This window comes from Cryptotermes secundus, unplaced genomic scaffold (assembly GCF_002891405.2).
Source record: "Cryptotermes secundus unplaced genomic scaffold, Csec_1.0 scaffold196, whole genome shotgun sequence".
In the NCBI taxonomy this organism is placed as follows: domain Eukaryota; kingdom Metazoa; phylum Arthropoda; class Insecta; order Blattodea; family Kalotermitidae; genus Cryptotermes; species Cryptotermes secundus.
This window is the reverse complement of record NW_019735556.1, coordinates 21,154-38,162: the sequence shown is the minus strand read 5'-3', so window position 1 is coordinate 38,162 and position 17,009 is coordinate 21,154. Positions and strand designations below refer to the sequence as shown.

At 40.1% G+C, this 17,009-nt stretch overlaps 1 protein-coding gene across 1 annotated transcript; it reads left to right on the top strand.

Moving 5' to 3' along the window:
* Positions 1–83: 83 nt before the first annotated feature.
* Positions 84–16,713, top strand: LOC111869545 (LIRP-like). The gene is made up of 3 exons (XM_023861163.2): positions 84–175; positions 10,222–10,447; positions 16,227–16,713. The coding sequence occupies exons 2-3, from the start codon at positions 10,222–10,224 to the stop codon at positions 16,418–16,420; spliced, it is 420 nt and encodes a 139-aa protein (XP_023716931.1). The 5' UTR covers positions 84–175; the 3' UTR covers positions 16,421–16,713.
* The last annotated feature ends 296 nt before the right edge of the window (positions 16,714–17,009 follow it).

The window sequence follows — 17,009 nt, the reverse complement described above, 5'->3', positions numbered from 1 at the left end:
ACTGAATGTCTTCTATTCCGTGACTCCCTAGCAATGGGGACAGCAGGGGGTGAAGAAGAACAGTTGAAAGTTTACAGAGAATGCATCTGTACCTGGGGATATATAAAGGGACCACAGTTCAGTACAGACAACAGTATTAGTTAAGACCGTCGAAGGGGAACAACCACTAAACAAAGTAAGTTGCAAGGCACACATGCGACATAATTCAAATCTTCCATTATTATTGTTATTATTTGTAGCAGGATAATTATTAGTATTTTTTCAGTTCAATTTTATAGTAAAGTCATGATTCTATATTTGAACAGATGCTATATATTTTCAACGAAAATTATATAGAAGGTTAAATCAAATAGATCCATGAAAGGAATATCATGTTGAAGTCAAGTTTTCACAGCCTAAACTACAAATATTATATTTATAATTTATATTTAATTAATGTAACTGAACGGGTTATCGGGGGATATCACTGCTATCAACTTCAAACAAAATTTTATTCAATATTCTTCTTTCAAGGTTAAGTCCATATATAGATGAAATTATTGAGGATCGTCAGTGTGGGTTTCGATGTAACAGATCAACTACGGATCAGCTATTTTGCATTCGTCAGTTATTGGAGAAAAAAAAATGGGAGTACATCAGCTATTCGTAGACTTCAAGAAAGCCTGATTCAGTTAGGAGGGAAGTATTGTACAATATTCTGATAGAGTTTGGGATACCTATGAAACAAGTTAGGTTGATTAAAATGTGTTTAAACGAAACGTACAGTAAAGTCCGTATAGGTAAACATTTGTCTGATGAATTTCCTATCCAGAATGGTCTAAAACAAGGAGATGCTTTATCGCCACTCCTCTTCAACTTTGGTTTAGAATATGCCATTAGGAAGGTCCAGGGAAACCAGGTGGGACTAAAATTAAACGGGACACATCAGCTGTTGGCCTCTGCCGATGATGTGAATCTACTGGGTGATAATGTAGATACCATAAAGAAAAACACACAAACTTTAATTGACGCAAGTAAAGAAGTTGGTCTAGAAGTAAACACTGAGAAAACTAAGTCTTCAAGGTAATAGATTAACTCATCAAGCAATCAGTAAAAAATCTTCGGTCCAACTTCTACGGGACTACACAGATTTACATCCTGAAAATAGTTCTCTTGAAAGTACGATCGTTCTGTATGTCTCATTTTCAGAGTTCCTCGCCCGAGCGGTATGCACCAGACTTGTGTTTGGAAAGTGGCTAGTGTGAATCTCAAGTGTAACACTTATTATCCTGACTCAGATCTATTCTGCTTTCCTTGATAGTTCCTTAAATTAAGTCACGCCCGCTTCTATCCAATTCAAGTTCATCAGGCGTCGTACAGTTCGAAGCTATTTATCCTAGTTACTGGCACAGTCAGAAAAAAAAGACACCAATAAATTCCCAACTCAGTTCCGTCAAATTTGGTGTTCACAAACGATACTATCGACGAATTAAATTTTGGTTTATATGGGCCTCACAAAATTTCTAATTTATATAAACCTCCTCCGAAGAGCAGCCAGTTCTTACCGAAGCAGCTCATTGTACACACAATATGTACATAACATAAAATACGCCATTAAAATCTACAACTTTTTGTGATAAAATCCTCGAATAAATGAAAAGGAAAGTCATACATGCTTCTATGCCTGGGGTGAAAAAAGCCGGCCAACAGGACTTTTCAAACAATTTTCGCAGAAAAGTAAATGAATCTGTAACAAAACATTCGAACTTGGTAGATTTGCTTATACTTAATATTAAGCACACAACTGAATTATTCGTAAGCCTAAAATAATAAGTATACGATTTTTGGGCACTAATTTATGTTGGGTTTAGGCTTGTAAAAATCATAGTTAATTACATAACATTCCCACAATATACAAACGTGAGACGTGGATTGAATTTACAGTTTCATTTCGATAAGGATGTGTAGACCATAAAGATTAAGTAAGTTGGAGATATGAGCCAGAGCACAAGACAAGTGCCCATTTCTGCTACGTAACTTCCGTTAGCTTTGTCAACAGTACAATAATTTTCTGTAAGTAGTTCATTCAGTATGCGTCAGATGTTAAATAAAAAGCTTGTAACAACAGTGAACGAACATCAGTCAAACGAGACAAACTGAATGACAGGCATTTTGAATTTACGTGTTGTCAAATTACGAGTATTTTTCACTCGTACAAAAGTAATTTGGGTCCATGGGAGTTCGTTATAAGCCGTCTCTACTTTATTGGTTCCTGTGGGATCACAGTGGATTCAACATATTACGATACGATTTTCGAATAAACATGTTTTTTTTAATATTATTTTCCGATACTCATAGTTCCCTAGTTATGTCTGCAACCAACTGCTTAACCGGCGTGGTCACCACTGTGAGAACGCAGATCCGACATAAACAAAATACTTCCGTACTTGGAAGCCCTGACCTACTGTGTATGACCTAATATCACCTAAACCTCTGGACACGGGGACTTTCACTAAAAGTTGTATAATTCCGAGTTTTTTATTGCTAGTGGGGTGGGACTAAGTCCCTTGTACTGCGGCCACTTCTGGCCTATTGTACCAGCCCCAGATGATAGTCAAGTGTGATTGTGGAGCAATTGGTGGAATGAAGATTGGCAGGGGAAACCGAAGAACTCGGAGAAAACTTGCCCCAGCGCCACTTTGTCCACCACAAATCCCACTTGACCGACCCGGTATCGAACCCGGTCCGCCGCGGTGGGAAGCCAGTGACTAACCGCTTGAGCTATGGCGCGGCATAATTCCGAGTTTCATCCATGTTGATCCGTAATAAAGCCTGGTTTCCACAAGGTTATGAATAGCCTCTTCTGTATATCTCATAAACCGTTTCACAAATTTTGTTAAAATTCTATATCAGAGATTTCACACTCTCGATAAATTCTGATTTTGAAACATAGAGAACCATAATAACCACCGAGTCTGGATATAGCCATAAATAGACTTTTAACTATATTACATAAATGTTACAACAGAGTTAATTTCAACACATTGCCGATCTAGAGCACACGTCAGCTGGAATTCTGGGCATGCGCTCTCTAATCTGAAGTCAAGGAAATGTGTTTCAAAGTTCATAAAAGTAATAGACATGCATTCCCATGGGATTTTAGGATCTTCCAATGCAGCATTCACAACCAGTCGAGCAAGTTTGGTCGTGAGAAAATGATTGGGATTTACATTCAGAAGGTTCCCACTTCGAATCTCGGTCGGGGTGTCAGTTCGACAGTCTATGCAGCAAATGCTTGGGCAGTGAATCAAATTGGACCATGGTCATTTCCTTCTTCATTATTTTCAATTCCTTTCTCACTAATAAACCTAAAATTCGACGTTATGTAATGTCAGCTACTGCCAGCGTGATTAAATAAATAAACCAAAATCATTCGCTCACTCATGGAGCTGAGCCGTTATTCAGAAACTGCCAATTCTGCAGACACTCAAGAACTTCTCAGCATTTTATGGAACCCGAAGGTTCATTACCGAGTTCACAAAAGCCCTCCACTTGTTCCTACCCTGAGCCAGATTAATCAAATCCATACCATCCCATCCTGTCTCTCTAAGATCGATTTTAATATTGTCCACACACCAACGTCTTGGTCTTCCCAGTGGTCTTTTTCCTTCTGGCTTTCCCACCAGTCCCCTATATGCATTCCACGTCTCCCCCATTCCCTGCCCATCTTATTCTCGTTGACTAGATCATTCTAATTGCACTTGGAGAAGAGTACAGTAGATAAAACTGAAACTATGTAGGATAGCATCCTCACACATAATTACTATTTCTCTGGGCCGATAGACAACAATGACTTTGCAACAAATGAAACAAAATGACATTTTTGAAATAAAAAGTTGTGAAATCTATTTTTGTCAGTTTTATGTAATGTATCACTGTTGACTAACCCCATGGTTTCGTGGTCTTCTTGAGAAGCTAACATTTGCTCAGTTACTGTAGAAATTCCCAGTTCCTTTTCGAAACCGAAGGTTCATTACAGCTTTCACAAGAGCTTCCTGATTTTCCCTGTCCTGAGTGAGACATATTCAGCCCGCACTTAACATCCTGCTCTTCAAGATACTTTCTTTTCTTGTTTTTCCTCTCATCTGTGCCTCTTTCCAAGCTGTTTCTTGGTTTTCCGACCGAAAATACCTGTATTGTATGCACTTCTTCCCATGCGTGCTATATGCCCTGTCCTCCCATTCTCCTCCATTAAATTATTCCAATAGTATTTGGCGAGCAGAATAAACAAATTTTCTCCAGGCTCCTGTAGCTTCGTTCTTCGTTAAGTCGAAATATTCTCCTCAGACACCCTCTTCTCAATTCCTGCTCTTCATTTGATTTGAGAGACCATGTTTCAGACCCATACAGAACTACAGGCAACATTAAAATTCCGTGTATTTTAAAGTCTACCTTTCTAAACAGACAAGACATAAAACTCCAGAATGAATGGTAGCAGACACACTCTGCATTTACGAACACAGTTCTGATTCTTGTTTTTTCTCTGTGTGTTGTTATTTTTTCATGTTATTGTATGCTCATGTATTTATTGCCAATGGGGTGGGACTAAGTCCCTTGTACTGTGGTCACTTCTGGCCTATTGTACCAGCACCAGATGATAGGTGAGGGTGATTGTGGAGCAATTGGTGGAATGAAGATTGGCAGGGTAAACCGAAGTACTCGGAGAAAACCTGCACCAGGGCCACTTTGTCCACCACAAATCCCACTTGAACCCGGGCTGCCGCGGTGGAAAGCCAGCGACTAACCGCTTGAGCTATGGCGCGGCCCGTTTGGCGACTAAGCCATGGAAGTTGAGATGAACGTGGCGAGTGGCACGAAAGAAGTAAGAAATGCAAGAAAAAACTTGCTTTTGTTACTTCATCGTAATAGACAATTTAAAAGACTTAGTCATAGAAGGCTAGTTCGGAACGTTTTGTCTTCTCGTCTCTTGTATAAAAACATAAAAATTAGAATACACAAAACTATAATTTTTCCTGTGGTTCTGTATGGGTTGGAAACTTGGTCTCTGACATTAAGGGAGGAACATAGACTGAGGGTGTTTGAGAACAGGGTGTTGAGGAGAATATTTGGGCGCAAGAGGGATGAAGTGACCGGAGGTTGGAGAAAACTGCACAATGAGGAGCTTCATAACTTGTACTCTTCTCCAAATATAATTAGAATGATCAAGTCAAGGAGGATGAGGTGGGCAGGTCATGTAGCGCGAAAGGGGGAGACGAGGAATACGTATAGGATATTGGTGGGAAAGGCAGAAGGAAAACGACCACAGGGAAGACCAAGGCGTAGGTGGGTTGACAATATTAGAATGGAACTTAGAGAGAGAGAGAGGGGGGGGGAGGTTGGGATGGTATGGATTGGATAGATCTGGCTCAGGATAGGGACCAGTGGAGGGCTCTTGTGAACACGGTAATGAACCTTCGGGTTCCATAAAATGCTGGGAAATTCTTGAGTAGCAGCAGAATTGGCGGCTCCTCCAGAAAGGCTCAGCTCCATGAGTAAGTAATGAAGTCATAGAAGGGAGAGTAAATTAAAATATACATTAGGGAAATAATATGAAGGTGGGGAATTTAGATTCCAGTACTTCAGGATAGGGTAAAATATCTAGCTTTTGTGAAGACGGTCATGAATCTTTGGATTCCATGTCAGTAAGGAATGAACAGTCGTCGAGAAAACCACAGCAACATCGAGCAAATCTCTCATAACTTCTTCTCATTCTGATAAGCTGTTTACGAATATTATTCTGCTTCATTTTTGTAAGCGACCAGTCAGTGCCATGAGCTGGATCTCGGCCTATTGGCCATAAAAATTCCCTTAGTTATGCATGACATAAGGATATCACGTGCACAAGAAGTGAGATTTATCATCTGCCTTGTCTCGTGTTAGAAGCTGACAGTGAATAATGCATTGTTAAGTGAATAAAGTGTAATTGAAGGGGGGGCTAGTAGTTTAGGTGTTATATTCAAGAGCAGGGCTTCGTGTTTCGGACCTGCCGAATCCAGTGCTAATTGTTCACGATCATTCTATCTTCTCTAACACAGCGAGATATACCAGGCCCCTATCTGCTGGCAGTTAACAATCTCACGACAACCCTTTAACGCACGAATTTCTTCTAAGTAGTTTGCGTCCCCAATATACACAGACAAACTGAAAAATTTAAATGAGAAAACTGGTCTCTGTTAACTCTGAGAGTCATAGAGAACACAGAAACACACCCTGTGGGCGAAATGCAGCTTCTCATGTATTTCATTGTACGTAGTAAATATGGGAGCTTTTTATGATGGTAAAAATATCGATTTTGAAGGACTTGCACATTTGAGTTGGTGGGCTCGTATAACGATTGGCTACGGGCTGAATGACTGAGGGATCAGAATTCGAGTCCCGGTAGGGTCAAGAAATTTTTCTTCTCCATGTCGTCCAGACCGGCTCTGGTGTTCATCCAACTTCCTATCCAATGGGTACCGGGGGCTATTTCCCCGTGGGTAAAACGGCCGGAGCGTGAAGCTAACGACTCACCTCCAGCTAGTGCCGAGGTCAAGAAAATGTGGATTTATACATCCACTCCCCCATGCGATGGCGTAGTGTTTAATTAGTTAATACAGGGACAATTTTACCTTTTAAATTTACCTTTACGTTCCGAGTTTTGTAAGCAAAAATATTGTTTGTGGGATGCCGTCTTGTCTCTATGCGCGATTGTATGGACGTGAGCCTCGTTAGCGCTGGAACGATTTAATGGATTTTATTAATTTTCGTTATTCAAGAGTTTATTGACATTAAGGCGGTCCTTGGTGGCTATGAATATTCCAGCTTTAAATACAGAGGCTCTTCAGACAAGCACAAATATGCGAAGTGGCAATTTTCTCGAAAGTGACTCCGGAGATTAATAAATTTTAAATATTTATGGAGGCCATCTCTCTAAATAACACTGCGTAGGTGGTATGTTCACTGAAATAACGGAATGCGCGCTAGATGCACATAGGCCAAATGCAGATTTTGTCGAAACCGACTTGATGGCACATGGATTTCGTTGTTTGGTATTCAGGAACCAAGAATAGTCGAGCGAGGCACAGTCGTTTTCGTAAGCAAGGGTAATTGTATATGTGCAATGGCTTGAGGCCGATTTCTTAATAGTATACCATGTGGCACAAATAACAGTCACTGTGCTTGCAGATCCATCTGGCCGCTATCAATTGCCTCCTCACTGTCTTCCTACCGGCAATAAAGGGATGCACATTTCGCCTCATGGGTTCTCCTTTCTGCGCCCACAGATAATCATGATGATCATGACAGAAACCGTAAGCATGGCGGACAGCAGGATGATGACTCCGCTCCTTGCATTCAGAAGATGACGGGTTTGAACTTCAGAAGAATTCCCGACTCAGCTTATTATTTTCCGCAGTCTTTCGAGTCGAATTTCGGTTTAATGGGTACGGGAGGGGCTCTTCCCCCAGGGTTAAAACGCGCAGGGGTTTGAAGCTGACCACTCGCCGCCATCTAGTACCGAGGTAAAAAAAGGTGGAGCTATATCTCCACTCCCCTACATGTCTTCATGGTATAGTTTTTAATTAGTTAAGCACAGGGAAATTTTTACTTTCTTCTCCTTACTTACCTTTATCCTTTGCCAACCTCCTTCGACCCTATACGCCTTCTGTCAGCAAAAATAAGGGTGGGGGATTGTTAAAGACAGTGGGTCATAAAAATTGTAACCTCAGTAACGCAATGTTTACTTTTCTATAACAATATGCAGAACAAAAAAAATAAACGTTGTTCTAGACATGATATTGAAACATTGTGTTCACTTTGGTATAGTCCTCTTCGTTAAAGTTGCCGTTTTCGAAAGGTTTTATTAATTAAAATTCAATGTGAACTTGATGTTTCTTCCATCCGATTATAATCCACCGCGCCTCCTCGATATAGGGACCCTAACGATATTAGATGTACATTATGAAGCTTCTATTTATATAAATATCTAATTCTGTTTGTTTATCCGTCACAACACAACTCTAAAAATCTCGTTCACGTTAACTGTATACATAACAGGTTTGATATCGGTGGTGGCTTGTTCGTGTTTCGGCTTATGAGAAGCCATCCTCAAGTAGATATACGCTAGGGTATGTGTGTAGTGTATTAGTGTACATCTCTCTGATGATGGCTTTTCATAAGTCGAAAAATGTAGCAAGATTCAACTGAAATCAACAAACTCGTTAAGTAAAACGTAAAGCTATCCCTGTACCAGGCCGTGAAGGCCCGTAGGGTTGTGAGACGCTGAGGGTCCCACATTGTCTAGACAATCGGCCCAAAGATGGCGGTAAGGTTGTCAGTCACGTTTTACTCCCCAGGAAAATTATTTAATTAATTCCTGTTACTTATTTCTATTAAGAGGCTGATAGAGACCCCAGGGTCATAGTGCGGCTGGAAAGATTAGGTCAATTAGTTAATGTGAACGAGATTTTGAGAGTTATGTTGTGAGGGATAAACAAACAAAATTAATGTAAACACAACAGGATGCATTCTTTGAAGATATAAAATATATAACGTTCTCCGACCATAATTTTTGTCGCGCGTACCACCCTACATGTGTCAGTAAGTTCAAAAATAAAAACAACTCTATGCGAGAAGTAGAAACAAAAGTTCATTTTTGTAACATCCTGGATTTATCACTTACCTCTGTTGGGACAAACTTTATCTTCAATGCTGAAATGAAATATAGCCTACTTACCATATTGTGGAAGTAGTGCATGTTGCCAGCTTCGTATCTCAGCATTGCTGAAATATATTGCAAAATGCTGTGATCTTGCAATTATTGCCTCTTCGGAAAATATCAACCGTCCTGTTGTTATTTAAAACCAGGTCCCGGACAATGGACTCCACCTCCGTCCTCGGGCAAAGAACTGGGATTCCCCTTCAACTCAACCACTTCGTCCGCAGCGTGTATTTATGTCGTTCCGGTTCGTGTTCTTTCTGCACAATGATGTTAACTTATAAAAATTAATTTCCTTTGATGAAATTATTTTAGCAATAAGTTTATTCAAGTACTGGCTGATTTCCAACTTTTGTGTGCGTTGCCATTTGCCCAACGTAATTATGAGACTTTTTGTGCAACAATTCATATGGTCGCAATTTATAAGTTTCCTTTCTGGCCTATTTTTCTTCTTTGAAAAAATAAATGAAGGCTTATGAGATCACATTGCTGTCTGTATATTTCCATAATTTTGGTTATTAGGCTTAGGAGGAGACTGCCTCCAAGTATGGAGGGTAGCACCCAATATATTAAGCAGTCGCGGTCGGTAATCAAGGGGTGGTCCTGCAGCTTGAGGATTGGGCGTGGGGTTAACGACTCCTCACCGTAAAAAATAAGCTTGTTATGAAATGTCCAAAGGGGCCTTCTCGTCTGCTGCCAAAAAACGTAAAAATTAGAATATACAGAACTATAATTTTGCCTGTGGTTCTGTATGGGTATGAAACTTGGTCTCTGACATTACAAGGGAACACAGACTGAGGGTGTTTGAGAACAGGGTGCTAAGGAGAACATTTGGAGCGAAGAGAGATGACATGACGGGTCGGAGAAAACTGCATTGTGAGGATATTAATAAATTGTACTCTTCGCCAAGCTCAATTAGAATATCAAGTCAAGGAAATGAAATGGGCAGGGTATGGGAAGGATGAGAAATGGATACAGGGCTCTGGTGGGAAAGACAGAAGCAAGACTTAGACGTAGGTCGGTAGACAATATTAAGATGAATCTTAGAGGGATAGGATGAGTTGGTATGGACTGGATTGATCTGGCTCAGGATATAGACCAGTGCAGGGCTCGTGTGAATACAGTAAAGAACCTTAGGGTTCCATAAATGTTGGGAAGTTCTTGAGTAGATGCACAATTGGCGGCTTCTCGAGAAGGGCTCAGCTCTATGAAGTTAGGATTATGCGATCACCTTGCTGTCTGTGTACCTGTGTGTTCCTCCAAATTGCTTCGTTTCCTACGCGGTCCGTCTCGTATCGAAGGAAAGTGGGCTATTAGTTCTTTATAGAATTTCTTCCTCCTTTATTATTAAGTCCATATAATAAATGTTTCTTAGACTGATTAAGACTCTTTTTTCACAACCTTGCAGGAACATAAATTGACCGCTTCCTACTCAGGATCTCTTCACTTGATTGGTATGAGCTGTAATGAAATCATTACTGTTTCAGATGTGGAGATTGTTTTTACGTGTGATGCTAATTGGAGTCATTTGCGCTTGTGCACTGCCTGAAAATCCAAGCTTCATAAAGTCCGTAAGGAAGAGGGACACGTCACAGAGATACTGCGGTAAAAACCTTGTCAATATTCTCAGGTTTCTCTGCAGAAGCCAATACAATGGCATAGAGGAGGAGCGAAAGAGGAGCGAAGAAACCAGCCAGAGGAAGGTAGCACGAGGTACAGTACATTGTACTAGCTCGAATCTTAAGCTAGTTTCCTTTTTCCTCTCAAATACTGCTTCTTAGGAAAAAATGTCGCCTTATTTTCGAGTCCTTAAGAATAATTATAAAGTAGATGATAAAAAATCGAATTGTTAATTCCAGTGATTGTAAAGGGTTCTGACAGGACTACTGAGCTATTGGACGTTATGCTCGGTATTCCAAAATTATGAAGAAAACAATGTTTGGCACATTGGGTCTGTTTCCGTCCTCAGGTGAAGGGGCGGGAGACACATAATCTATTGGTTCCGTTAGAAAGAGCTAATCCAAATCAGTGGCCCGGAATATTAGAATACCGTAAGACGGACAAAAAAGAACTCAGGAATCCAGAATAATTCCTGTGACATTTGTAAACTAATGTAGGATTATATTTAAGATGTTAAATTTTGAAAGTATTATTTTTTGAATAGCATAGTTTTTACTTCTTTTTTGCTTAAATCGTCAGAACGAAACGATACATTCAATGGTTAACTTTAATTGCTTACTTTAAAATATTATCCTGGCCTTCGCCTGTGTGTACTAAGGGAATCCGCTGAGAGCCACGTTGCACCGGAATATTACATTTCGTCTGTCAGAACACTGGAAGGATAACACAAGGGGTATCAGTTCGACTCCTGGTATTGTCTTAACACTGTATTTATATTCCCCACGGAATATAACTTCCTTTAGGTTATAGTCCGCGTGTACACTACATCTGTCCGTCCTTCACACGCAACAAACCATTGTTTTTTTCACTAGTTGAAATTTCTTGTTAATCACATTGTATGCAAAATGGTTTAGAGCAATTCTAGTCCACGAACCATACAGAGAGCAGAAGAATAGAAAGAAATGTTGAAACCCCAAGAAATTGTTAAAATAACCAACAGCATTCGCAAGATCTTAACCAATTATGGAACCCAGTTTTGTGATGCCAAATATTACTTTAATATTAAGCCAATTATTAGCTGTAATGTTACATAATTTGTATTCTTAAATTAGTATTTCGTTCTATGGAAAGGAATTTCGCAATTCAATGACAGTGTGTCGGCTTGTTTTAAAGACGAAACCAGCGCATATCGCGTGTAGATTACTGTCATTGCTTAATTAAGCAAATAAACTACTTTATTTGTATTCCCCCCACTGGTTCGTTACAGACGCCAGTATGACGTAATATTAATCTATTTCGTAATATTAGGAACGAACAATGCGTCACTACAGGTTCATAACCTACTACTAACCAGTTTCCTTAAAACTAAAACGGATATCTAATTGTTAACAGAAGCTATATATTTTTGATGCCGAAACGTCGTTAAATGACCTAGGAAGAAGAACAGTCTCTTTGGCAATAATGTATAACAGTTGGTGAATGCGCGGAACAGATTCGTACTTGATTTATCATTTCATTTTCTTGCGCAAACTGTAGGCTGTACTGTGATGTAATACACCTTATTTCCTAATAGTCTTTCCTAATAGGCGCTCTCTCAAATGAATAGGTAATTATCACTAAACGGAACGATAGTTGTGAATGATTGATAAAGGAAGTTGTAAATGGCATCTGTTGTAGTCCGTCTTTAGTACACTACCTGGAATGATGAACACAATTATTGTGGCATGTAGACCCGTTGCTAGGCAACGACTGAGAAATAAATAGACAACGGCCGTTACTGTAAAACGACCTGTAAACAGAAACGGAGGAACGGCGATTTCTGTGTAGTCCGTGCCGAGATATTACGAGGACGGTTAGTGAGAGGTCACTTAGTGGTGTTAATTAGTTAATGAAGCGTTGATTGGTGAGCTAATGAGTTAGATAATCCTGGGGTTCAGTTTTTGTTTGAAATGTTTCTGTAAGAAGATGGTAGCTGAAGCCGGGGACAGTTCGGGAACCCAGACGAAGGAGAATATCTGCCGTTGGATGCCGCTTCCAAGCAACGGTTGGTTGAGCCTGAAAGTTTGCGAACACTGTTCTGTGTGTGACAGTGATTTGCAAAGCTTAGTCACTAGCTGCGTGTGTAAAGTGTCCAATAAATCCGATCATGAATCCAAACCCCGTCTACAATAGCTCTATCACGCCACGGTATTAAAATCGCTAACCCCATAGGCTGTCGCAATTCGTAAGATCCAAAATACGAAGCACGATTGCCTAATGAATGAATAAATGTATGAGGTGTACGCCTCCTCGGCCCTTGCACAGCGACCTACAGTGATCTATTGCGCTTCCCCTTTTGATTATCCCCTCAGCAATCCTGCCCTTCAAATGAAGCGTAGGATTTTGTAGGTGGGCGCGTCGAAGTAGTCACTTGGTTCCATAAAGTATTGACCCAAGTGACGTAATCTTAAATAAGCTAGGGCCTCATATTCACACAGGATATGTGTGGCTGTTTCATTTCCTTCTTGACACCTGTCACAAGTGGGACTACCACTTAGTCCCAGTTTGAAGAGGTGTCCTTTAAGGTGACAGTGTCCTGTAAGTAGTCCCACCACCCATCGTAGCTGGTTTCTGTTTAACTTCAACAGTTCCTTCGTTCTTTTAGCAGAGGGTTCTCTTATGAGTCCCTTTGCTTGCCTGAGCTCAGTCAAGGATCTCCAGACAATTGCCTAACACTCGACCATGCATTAAGGGCTTGCCAAACGTATCGACAAATTCACAACCCCATCACACTTAAAAACATGTTCGGCCTTCTTTCCTCTCTTGGGGATCCGTGATAACAGTCGGTAGAGCGATGGTCTGCAGGCTGAGCAGACTCTATGGGCCACCCTAGACTCCCTTGGAGTAAAGCGGCCAGGGTATGAAGCTGGCCACTCACTTGAATCTATTGCCGAGGTCAAGAAAAATTCAATTCAATTCTTTATTATTAATGTGCCGAGTCAACAGCCGCAAGGCCAATTACAGACACAGCACAGTGCAGATGAATGAATTACATTATAGACAAACTTATTAAAAGTCAAATACAAATTACATGTAAGTACTTGGAAGAAATAATAATGAATAAAAGTAAACAAACAAATAACTGATAATTATAACGGTAATAATATTTTCATTATCATTAAACTAAGTGTTATTACGAATTGAGGAATGAAACATAAATATTTAATTAAGAAATGAATAGTATAGATTTTCAGAGGATAATAATAATATATGTAATTAATTTTGCTTTAATGGACATGCAAATAATAAAAATACTAACAGTTATACTATATTTAAAATTTGTTTGGGTAGAACATTCCTATCTCCGAATACGTCAACATCCCTGCAGACAGCATTAGCAATGGAGCTATGCATAAGTTTCCATTGCGTAATGCTTAATTAGGGACAAAGACAACTTTACCTTTTACTTTGCTTTCTTGAGGGAGGAATGCAGGATTACGAGTTCACCATGCTGCGTTTGTGGGTGCATCGTGCCCTTCAAACTTCAAAGCTAGATGACACAATTCACGAACCTCTCTATGAAGGTTATCCATCCCAGGGTCGTACATTTAGATGCCCAAGAATAATAATTAGTGACAACAATATAAGGTCGAAAACACTGATGACGTCCAATTTAATGCCTGAAATAATGGTAAAAGATTTCTCGTAAAGTCTTAAAGTTTTGCTGAATTTTTCTTTGCCCCCCCCCCTTAATTTATAACATGATCCTGCGAAATGCGCCTTGGCCTTTTGGTTCGATTGCGACAGACAATGGACCCCATTGGCTCCAAGCAAGTGAAATATGGTATCGATGTGTCATAATCATTACTACACATTATCATAATACGGCGCGATGGTTTGGAGGCTGGGCTGAAGAAAGGAAATTTTGCTATGAGCTATCACTGCATCATTCTCCGCCTAGTCTGATGAGCCTGCAACGCTGATAAAAGTGGCTAATCTCTTGGTATCCACGTGCGACTCATGTCGAATGTATAAGACATGGATACAATTATACTAAATCATCGGGGGTCTTGTATGAATCGTAAGTGAAATAAAACTCCGTATGAATACTTGGTGTTTATTAACAGCCTTCGTAGTTTCAGTGACTGTGTTACTATTGTCATACTGTCAACGTTTCGCTCGCTGGTCTCACTATCTATACATGTTCCGGTCTTATTATAAGGCCATCATCGGTTTAAAAAAAAGTAAAGCTATCCATGTAACAGGCCGTGAAGGCCCATAGGGTTGTGAGACGTCAAGGCTCCCACATTTTCTAGACATTCAGCTCTCAGATGGCGGTCAGGTTGTCAGCTTTACGCGCCGGCCGCCCTTTACCCCCAGGAAGATCCCCGGTACTCATTTCTGTTGGAGGCTGAGTCGACCTCAAGGCCATAATGCGGCTTGAAGGATTAGGTCACTTTAAAAATGCAGTGACCTCATCGGGAAGCGGAACCGCGACCTTCCGGATTGTAGCATAGTGCCTCAACAAACTACTCCAATGCGTGCCCCAAGGCCATCGTCAGTTATAATCTTATATTGTAAATAAATGTGTTTAGGCTTTACAAGGCCACCGTCACGTATTTCTTATGTTGTAAGTAAACAGCAGTTACGAGTATATTAGTAAGACTGTAAATAAACACCAAGTGAAAAACAGACGCGAAACAATAATAAAATATATCACCGTTCGGAAGGATCAGAAGAAATTCAGTATGAAGTTTCTCGGGAGTTTGAATACCACACAGAAACACTAATCAGGATCTTGTAAATAAAGGGGGAACAACTTGCGAGTTAATAGACAAGAAACAAGACGTCATTGTCTAGTATTAACAGAAAGAAAGATGGGTAAAAACTGAATTAGGCTTGAAATTTTGCCTTAAACGCCCCTTGAAACGCTTTGCACAATAAATGGAGAGTTTCCATCGAGAGAACTGCCACAAAATAACTGAAAATGTAACCTTACATTTTCAGCCGTGTAACTCGGTAATTTCTGAGACTGATATCAAAAAATTCGCCGTCGTAAAGTTGACTCTTTTAGGAAAATCTTAGCTGTATTTATGTAAATCGACATGAAAATGCGCGCAACAGATGCTGGAACTTACAAAATCCACATATTGTTCACGTAGCTCCATGTGTTCTGAGTGCAATTAGGATAGTGCGATCTAAGTTCATTCATTAATTTATTCATCAATGGCTCTACAACCCTTTTTTGGGCCCTGGTCTCTTCGTCAGTTCCATAATCCTTCTTACACACCCGGTATGAATCCTTTGACGGGGGATCAGTCCGTCGCAAGGCCGCTACCGAAACACACGACAACACAAACGCAGAATAAAAGCACATACAGATATCGATGCCTTGAGTTGGATTCGAAACCACGGTCCTAGCGTTCGAGCGAACGAAGACAGTTCATGCCTTAGACCGCGCGGCCACTGTGGTCTGCATTGTGATCTAAGTAGATAGAACTAATTCTAATGATATGTTAGTGAAGTAGTGCAGGCGGACCAGTAACCTTGTGGCTCCAGTAGTCCCTACACCTGGCGCTGTAGGAAAATCGGCAACCCACAGCCGAGAACGCATGGCGAGAATACTGTACCGGCACACCAGTCAAAATATCCTCAAAGTTTATAAATTATTGTTTGTAAGTTAGTAATTTCAAAACATGCCAGACCTATGTGAAACCTTAAAATAAGTTTAACGCTGACACATTCTGGGGTTAATAAGTCTTTCATAAAATAATATAACATATCTGTAAGACCAGAAATTTATGTAATAGGAAGATAGATATTTGAGTTTTGTTACAAATATAATGTTATCATTTACAGAGCTTGAAATGAAGTATATTTATGTTGTTTTCAGATCTTGAATACGTTCAGTGGTCTCGGCCGAAACCCGTGGAAGAACCGGAAATACGGTTCCCCTTCCGGTCTCGCGCGGCAGCCAATACGTTCCGAAGACAGAAACGAAACGATGGCGGTATTGTTGACGAATGCTGTATATATAAAGGCTGTACTGTCAATGAACTGACAGACTATTGTTCATCACGGCGGTAGTTAACTTGGGCAACAATAACTGTCAATAACATTACATTAATAAAAGTATGGTTGTCCAATTCCGCATCTGTATGAATCACTTACGATTAATATTGAGAGTTTTTAAGTTAAGCTATTTGGAATCGAGTATTAAGCAAGTGTTAAAATTATGACATTGGACAGATTCTTTAATGGAAGATGGACAGAGCATTTTATGGTCCTTCGGACATTCCTTTTAAGATAACAATAATAAAATAATGTTACTTATTTCATATATTCTGCTTGAAGAGCATTCAAGGTGTGGTTGTAAATATCATTTAATTACAATAAATGTATTAAAACACTTCAATATTGCCTTTTATTATGAAACCTTTCCAAGTTAATTTGTGATTGGTTTAATTCAAAGTTAACAAAAAGTTAAAATCTAGAAGTCAGTCTGTATTTTTTTCCCCATGGCACTACAGCCCCAGTGGGCCTAGGCCTACCTCCATGAACTTCTCCGTTCACTTCGGTTTTTCTAGATCTTACACATTCGGTAGGACTCCTTGGGCGAGTGATCAGCTCGTCGCAAGGCCCCTACCTGTAGACAAACACAGAAAAACGCACACAA